The following is an 8,637-nucleotide window of genomic DNA, read 5'->3' as shown; positions in this document are numbered from 1 at the left end:
ATTGCAGCTTTCTCGCACCCAAACCGAAAGGAGCTGAGGAGATTGTGATGCCCCTTGCTGTTCCTTGTGCCGGGCCTTGGGTTTCTTCTGGGCTTGGCTAAGTACCTAAACACCAAAAGAGAGGTAAAAATCCAGACTGTGTTACTGTGCTGCTGATTACCTGCTGCTTTCCTCCCCGCCGTGAGCTTAACCCTCGTGGCCTTGCTTCAGGCAGCGATTTCCACGAGTGCGGTGATCGCAGCTGGAGCGCAAAAACCAAACAAGGAACAGCTTCTGGATAACTCGCCCTACCACGTAACAGCATCTGCAGTCAGCTTGGAGATCTCAAGTAGCCAGATGCTACCCACACTGCCGCCGGGGCTGCGGAAGAGCAGGGAGGCCGCCGTCGCGCGGGGTGGTCGCAGCAGCGAAGATCGATCGCTGGAAAATGGCACAGCCCCATTGCCGTCGCCGGCCCTCCTGGCGCGCACCCGCAGGGACGCCGTTTCCCCCAGCTGCCTGCCTTCCTGCGCTTCCTTAGCCAGAACTGCAACACGCGGCAGGAATTCCCCAGTGAACCTTTGCTTTGAGTGATGATGAATAGTGCACCCATATATATGTATATATATTTAATTTTAGAAGGAGAATGGAAGAACATTCACAATTTACTATGTGATTTAGTGGCCTTTGACCGGCAGTGTTTCAGTCTCTGATTGGAATCTTTTATATAAACCGATTTGGTTCAGAATAAATTCAACTTAACCATCACATAAGTCTTATGTTGCTTTTCATAGCCAAAAAAAAAAAAAAAAGTCTTGACAATAGGTCTGAAATTAATTTTTGACAAGTTCTTGGAGCAGTGTTCAAGAAAAGCCAATTAAAAAGCTTAGAAAACTGTCAAAGTGAAATTCTGCTCAGATGTGAGAGTAGTGGTGGAAAACTATTGTAGTCACCTTGCTGATTTTCAACTGTCGTGTTAATGTGCCTTGGTAATGGGCAGTTCTGAAAATGCTCTAGGAAGGAAAAAAAAAACAATTAAACTGAGCCTGTGTATCGCACTGGTCAGTGAATCATTTTACAATATTCAGCATGATTTCTTGGTCAAAGTTGGGAGGGAATTTTAGATGTTTTCTGCCTGTAGCACACTTAAAATTCATTGTTCATGACTGTGGTAACAATCTCCATATTAATGCTATTTCATTGCACTCAAAAAGTCACTGTTAGAAAAATGACTAGTTCAATGACTGCTTTATTCCCCTATAGAGCAGAGTAGGTTTCGGTCATTTGACTCTCCTGGAAAGTAATTCAGTCAGATGAATGGAAATTACTTCTTTACGTTGCATGGTCAGTGTTTATAGATTCAAATGTGTGAATATGAAAATGCACGTAGGTGACATTAAGCAAGGAATCAATATGCTCCACGGAAATAAGACCAGTATTTGGTTTGGGTTTATCTGTGCTGCCATACTGAGTGTATCCGGTATTGATCTTAGCCCCACAGGTGTGTGACCTCCTTCAAACAGCGTAGTTTGTCTTTCTTCATATTTTAGGGCTGAATTTGTTTTGCTTTGTACTTTCCACTGTTATTCCATTACTTCACTATTGGAAAAAAATCAATACAAGTTGTTAATAAAAAAAAAATTCAAACCCCAAAAGCTACTCTCTGCCTTGCAGTGCGTAACTCTGGATCTGCTGGGGAGTCGCAACCGCGTGAGTAGGGCTACGCTGTCCTTGGGCAGCTGTGGCCCGCAGACACAGTTCGCTTCAGAGCTGGGCACAAAAACTGAGCGTCAGCTATTTTTATTGGCACATATGTGCTGAGAACGGTGCAAGAACAAAACTCTGACTTGTCTGATTCAGTTGTACCCGGTTTGGAGTACGCTATTTAATCCCTTGGTCAGTGCCAAATTCTGCATGTCCCCTTCTAGTCCCTGGACCTGCTGGCTCTAACAGTGTTTGTCTTGGGGCAAGAGGGCAGGGGACTGTATTGGTCTTTTTTCCCCTTTAAGTCTAACTGGGCACCTTCGTATAAGTTTTGTCCTCCTGTCCGGCTGGTACCTCCTCATGGTGCATCACATCGCCTGGGCTCTGACCTGCCTTATTATTATTATTTTTTTTTTGGTTTTCTTCTCCCTCCACCAGTGTTGCCCTTGTTGATTGCCATCACCCCAATACGACAGCCGGACTAAGTGCAAACGCAATACTGTTGTAGGGTTGCCATTTTGCCAGGAGCCGGGGCTGGGGCAGGTGGAGAGGGGTGACGGGGAGGAGGTGGGTGTCACTTCCGGTGTCGCTCCGGCGCGGGGTGCCGCCAGGGGCAGCGAGCCCTGGGGGCGACAGAGGTGGGGGGGCTGCAGCCCCGGCGTAAGCAGCTCGGCTGTGCTGGGCCCCCTCGCCGGGAAACTTGGTCCCGCAGCGTCTGCTGGAGCTGTCGTGCGGGGGGAGGCTGGCAACGCTAGGCACGCGTCACGCGCTGCGCCAGCGCGGCTCGCTCTGAGGGCCTCTGAAGGGAGCGGCTCCTCCAGGTCTTTTTCACCCAAGGCAAAGTCAATGTCTATTGTACTTAAATTTCTCTATGGCTAAACATGACCGTTCGCCGGACGCAGGTGGGCCCCTCTGGGCCCGGCAGCTGTCTCTTGGGGCGGTTGCCTGGTTGTGTGCATCCAGCAAGGGGGAACAGCTGTGATTTGCAAGCGCTCTTTACAAATGGGGGCATGTGTAAATGAGCAGAAAGGTGTTTTTTTTTTTTTTTTTAACTGTAATGGAGCTGTGTTACTTAGCTGGACTTCAGTGTGCTAAATTATTGATCTAGCTGTCCTTTCATATATTGTAATTTTTTTTCCCCCCTCCGAGAGCCAAGTTCATGGAAGAAGTAATATTAATACACAGAAAAAGTAATGGTGTTTTTCTATACCATTCCTAGCTAATACTAAGGCAAGTTTTAATTGTTCCCTATATATCCATACCACCTAAATTGCAGTTTTCCTTGACTACTGTAAAGGCTCACCCCACTAAGTATCTATTACTTCAATGCAACGACCATGGATCCTTCTGGGCAGGTCAGTGAGCCACTGAATAAGTAACAAATCACTCATCTCTCGTGATGAGAACTTAAAAACTGCACCGAAGCACCTGAGATTTCCTCACCCCCCCTTTGAAGAGGAACTCGTGCAGACTGGAGCAGTGCTGCATCCTGGAGCTGGCATGTGGCTCGAAACAGTAATTTTCAGAAAGGTGACCTGCCTGGTTTGACCTTGAGAGCTAAACACACCACCTTCATTGCTGGCTTTCATTGCTGACCATATTCTGTTCTGTTAATACATTTCTCTCTGTGAAACAAATCGTCCCCTTTGCCTCTCTAAAAGCTTTGCTTTGCTCATAAAGTCAGTGGTTCCCAAGTCACCTGCCAAAACCTTTGGCTGCCTCTATCAAAGACAGGCTTTTTTCACTACAAAACCTGGATGCAAATTAGAAAGTCGGAACAGTGTAACACCAAACTTAAATATCAAGTTAAACATCAGGAGGCTACTCTTGTTCTTGTGTTTTCTTCTTTATTTTAACATTGATTGAGAGCTGCCCAGAAGCCTCTGTCCCTACCACTGTAAGGGCTGCCTGTAGAAATTAGGTTATGCTTGCTCTGGAGTATGCAGGACCTTGAATGAAGGATGACCTCTGCTTTCCCTTCCTCAAGTTCTTAGGCTTCTTTTGTGCAGCAGAGGACAAGAAGAAATACCTAAAGTAGGTCACTGGCCACTGAAATACAAAGGCTGTCACCACGGGCTGATGGATGAGCTCACAAACAGTTGCAGACCGCGAAGTGTTTAGCATCCACAACAAATGCTTCACCCTGACCGCTAGGGTGGGCACAGGCAAGAGCGCTGCAGCGTAATGCCCTGTGCTGCCTGATTTGGGGTTTCCTTCTTCCCTCTGGCCAGGTGATGCTCCTTCACCACTACACAGAGGTGACAACACTGGACCCTGTAGCTGCAGCTGCTCCCCTTATCTTTTTTTTTCTTTTCCTTTTAAGCAAGGATTGGAAACCCTGATCCAAGTTGGTTTTCTTCCCCCCAAAACCCTTGGTTAATTGAAAAAATAAGTTATTCCCTCTATGGCTCCCTGCCATAACATGCCCAGGTTGAAAAGAAGCCCCTAAGCCCCTCTGAAGGCAGGCCCACCTGGGTGGGTGTAGGCCAAGCCGCAGAAATCCTCCTTGGCAACATCTGATTTGTGGCTAAACATTCGCTATGTCTCCTGTAGAGCAGTCCGTCTAACTTTCATCGTCTCATTCAGCGCAGGGCGAGCGTTCATGGGCTTCTGGAGCCAGTTACAGTGGCTTGCGCAGTGGCATGGTTATTCTGGTCTGTTGAAGACAACCTGTATCTGTGCCCCTCCCTCACCCAAAGATCTGGAGGTTTTCCCATCAAAACCACACGCACGGCCAGAACTATCTTCTTTATTATAAAGATACACTATGAGGAACAAACCTGAATGTATACTGAAGCTTGTAATGGTACATGCCAAAATGTACAGTACTATACATAAAAGTGCATTGTCACAACAGATTAACAGTACATTTCTCTTCCAGAACCGTGAACTTTCAATGTTGTTATTTGTTCTTTGCGAATGGAAGGAATGCGATGGGAATGCAGCCGTACAAGAACAGGGAAGGGTGCAATGGAAATGCAACAGTACAAGAGCAAGGCTAAAGCTCCTCTAAAATTTAAAGGCACTTTCACATGTACATACTACAGATGTACATTGACACAATTAGGTAACAGTCAACAAGCAGGAAGCTACCAGTACTGCAATTTATCAAACTTGACAGTAAAGGACAATACTGATTTGATTAGGTGTGCAGGAGTTACCCTTTAGTACGCCTGTAGTTGTATCAGTCTTTCCTGTTACATATCCACTTACTATACTCTTAAGTAGCTATAATAACCATCAAACTACACATTTAACTGTGTGAATGCACTAAGTGGATGCATTCACTAAATGCACTGTTTCTAATATTTTCTTTTGCTAAACAATTTCTAATATAAGCATTATGGAGTCCAGTACAGTTATTTAAACATACAAAATTCCCTATGTAATTTAAAGATACAGGTATCCATCTCAATTATGCCAGGTAAGTTATTTTAAAAATGCTAGACTAAAACTGCATGTAAATGAAAGCTGAAATTCCAGTTTGTTCCACTGATTCTAGTAAATTTGGGAACTACTTGAAAATATTTTCTGAACAAGTGGCCCAGCCCTGAAGACGAGCGTTAGTCTGTAACTGGGACTGGCCCAGCTTTGGCCCTTGCCCTGCAGGTAAGGACTGGACGGTCCAGCCAAGAGGGATGGAGAGTCAACATGAACTCAGTCACCCTGCTTGGGCTGGGGCACAGCCAGTGGTTTTCATTCACTGAGCCTGCACAGGCCACTGCGGTGGAGTACGACTTTGCAGCTAGCAACCCCATCGAGACACATGGAGCGTCTGCAGTCAGCTTTGTGGGGTTGCAAATACCAGGAACAGTGGGAACAGCCCTGCCAGTTTGGCTCTTGGATGCAGTTCGTGGGATGCTTTTCACACCAGGGGCCTTGCATTACCTAGCTACAGAGCGTAAACCAGAGCAGGAATAAGCAGCTCCTAAATAGTAACAGGAAATTACTCCTGTCACCTTGGTAATTATGTTTATCCAATTTTGCTGCTACTCTTCCCCTAATTCAATTGTTTATGTAGAGCGAGTGGTACAACTTAAAGCTTTCCACTGATGAGATCTTAATACAACAACTAATTTGAGGTAAGACAGCTTTTAATGCCAGTTGTGCTCCTGTAGGTAGACCTCAACTGATCTTCCCCCCACTCCCTCCCCATCTTCAGTGAAACTTATTTTATGGATTGGATCTTGGCAAATATATTCACAGAAATAATAGTATGGCTTAGTGTTGTAATGTGCAAACCAGCTGTACATTTACTTCACATGTAACAAAGTTTAACAATAGAGCACTAAGCAAAGCTGACAGTCTTCACTCACACACAGACATGAGAAAGGTATTGATTTGTGTTATCCAAAAAAAAAAAAGGCGGGGGGGGGGGGGAAACGGTATAGAAAACTTTAGTCAGTTTAAATCTAGGTGGTAGAAAATCAGTTATCTGTCCTGCGCCTGACCCCTGCACAGTTGGCAGAAGGTAGTCCATCTTCAGAGAGGCCCTTTCTTGCTGCAGTCAGCGTAACTGAGGAAATGAGCACATTGTTTGCACTGTGTAAGACGAGCAGCAGCGCTAGGTCAGCTTGAAACTCTGACTATTGCAACTCAAATCATGTTTTTCATTGGATACTGAGCAATAAAGCCAACGGGACACTTTGCTGAATTACTGCGTAGCTGATCCTTTTAATCTCCTACCACCCTGCCAAATGGACCGACAGATTCATGTACTCCCCAGAGCCTGGCTCACTCAACTGCGAACTTTAAATGAATTAAAACTTTTGTGAAAAATGTAATGTCAGGGAAAGAGGTTCCAGCTTCATGAAAAAGGTACACTACCATAGAGGACAGCAAAAGGCGTTTCTTTACGCTATCCTGGAGAAATGCTTTAACTGTGACTTGGAATGATGCTTTTAATTGGTGAGAGTAATGTGATCTCCCTATCTATTCAGCATTTGTCTCTAGTAAGATTGCCAACAAGAATGCTAAAACTTGGTGCCAATTGTGAGTGTGTGAGGGTTTTTTTTGGGTGTGTTTTAAATAAGAAAACGTGGCCTGGGATAACTTAGACATTCCACACAGACCACTTAATCCTCACATGCTAATTTCAGTTCTTACTAACCTGCTTGAGATTTGGTTTGGTGACCTAGAAATCAGAGGTTCCACGTCCCTTACATTCCCTCCGCCCCTTAGTTTTGCGCAGGATCCCTTATTATGTACCTACAGCAAGACTGTGAAATATGGTACAACGTGGCAAGCTATTTGTGATCCGTGTTGTTTTTGTTACAAATGGTGCAGCATCAAGTTTTCAAGTAAGTCTATGTTTGTATTTTAAAATGATGCACAACTGTCCAGTTTTTTTTTTTAATTGAAACCATACAAAATACAAATGCCCATGTTAATGTAGCTAGTTTCAGACAATACATTCAAAAACACTGAGAAACAAAGCCTCTCCAGTTATAAACATGAACAAATGATGTTATGGAACCCTGACTTCTATGGTTAATCCATTCCTCTCCCTAGCATAGCTCAGCTGTGCACTGTTGGTGGCTGAGCTTTTTACATTGTGCAAGATTTGTCTGCTGGACCCTGGGAAGGAGGGGAAGGTCCTATGCTAGGATTAGTTTTTGGAAGAACAATAGGTTTTGGCCTAAGAGCAGGAGGTTTCAGCTGCACTCCCATTCTAGGGGCCACCATGGGCTTGAAAGTACTCATGGTGTCACTGGAAGAACTCGTGCTACGGCGAATTTGAGGCTCGGAGCTCCTTAAAACCACGCTATGGAGGGGGCTCAGTGACTCTGTTGAGGTGGCAGGGGTGGGGGTGTTTTTCATTTGCTCCAGGGTGTCCAACACCACGTCAGGGGCATGCTTTGCCGAGCTCTGCCGCTCCAGCTCCCGGAGCTCGTTCAGCGCTGTGTTCATCGTCTCCTCTATGTCCTGGGTGAGAGCACAGAGAGAGCAGCACGTCAGTACAGTTGCTATTGAATGTAAAGGATAGGAGGAGCAGGGAGCAGGTGGAAAATGCCTGAACTGATATGCAAACCATCTCCTCTTTAATGAATATTATAGCGTTAAAGCCAATTCCACTAGATTCATTTAAGAGAGACTGTAATTGGCAAGTAATATTGTAAAATATTACAAATATTTTTTCTGTTTACATGATGTTAAATTGTCAAAATTCAGCTAACCTAAAACAAACCCAGCAAACCATTTTACTAAGTGATGTGAGGAGAAAGGATAATTGCTTAGCCACATCTTTGGTTTTTAACGGTGATGATATCTATCATCTCTTGGGTACTGATGCTGTTAAGATTTTAGCCCATTTGCTCTCTCTGAGTTGCCTGCACCCCTTATATAGTCCCTAAGGAGTTCAGGGTCAATACTCCCTCACAGAGATTTTAAGACTGGTTTCCTAAGGTTATGAGGCTTGTGTATCTGCCATGTCCTCTCTCCTCCTGTTTCTCTCAATTAAATTTTAAGAAGAAAAAACTGTAAGACATTGTTCAGTGAGCTCACCTAAGAAACTATTTTTCCTATCAGGATTTCTGGTACAAATAGTTAAAGAGTGTGCCAAGACTGGTTTACTACTTTTCAGTGGTACTGAGCTACAACTGGGGTTAAATATCTGGTGCTCCCTGCTTGCTCACAATAACTTTCATGTAGGTTAATCAAAATTCAGGTTCTCTCATTGCCAAATAATCACTAGTCTAGGCATGAAAAAGATTAGTTTCAGCCAAATAGCACTGTGTGTGGCTCAAGGAAAGCAAATAAATAATTTAGAGTAAAAGAAAACAGTAATAATATTTACACTTTCTAACTCTCTAATATCTGGTTCAACTTTCTGGCCCAACCATGACAGTCTCTTCTGTCCCTCATTAGAAGCAGATTTTGAAAGCAAGCGTTATCAGTACATTAAATTTTAAAATATGAGTGACAGTCCTGTAAAATACTTTCGTAATCATATTG

The 8,637-nt window shown here is 44.3% G+C and overlaps 1 protein-coding gene across 3 annotated transcripts in view; it reads right to left on the bottom strand.

Moving 5' to 3' along the window:
* Positions 1-4,416: 4,416 nt before the first annotated feature.
* The window catches only part of SRGAP1 (SLIT-ROBO Rho GTPase activating protein 1), a 149,941-nt gene continuing 145,720 nt past the window's right edge, over positions 4,417-8,637 (bottom strand). For all 3 annotated transcript variants that reach the window (XM_068934452.1, XM_068934443.1, XM_068934463.1), the window contains one exon: positions 4,417-7,608. In XM_068934452.1, the coding sequence (XP_068790553.1) occupies positions 7,231-7,608 (378 nt within the window). In that variant the 3' untranslated portion in view covers positions 4,417-7,230. The remainder of the gene's footprint in view (positions 7,609-8,637) is intronic.

This window comes from Struthio camelus, chromosome 1, assembly GCF_040807025.1.
Source record: "Struthio camelus isolate bStrCam1 chromosome 1, bStrCam1.hap1, whole genome shotgun sequence".
Lineage (NCBI taxonomy): Eukaryota > Metazoa > Chordata > Aves > Struthioniformes > Struthionidae > Struthio > Struthio camelus.
Note: the sequence above shows the minus strand (reverse complement) of the source record. Positions and strands in the feature narration are given on the sequence as shown.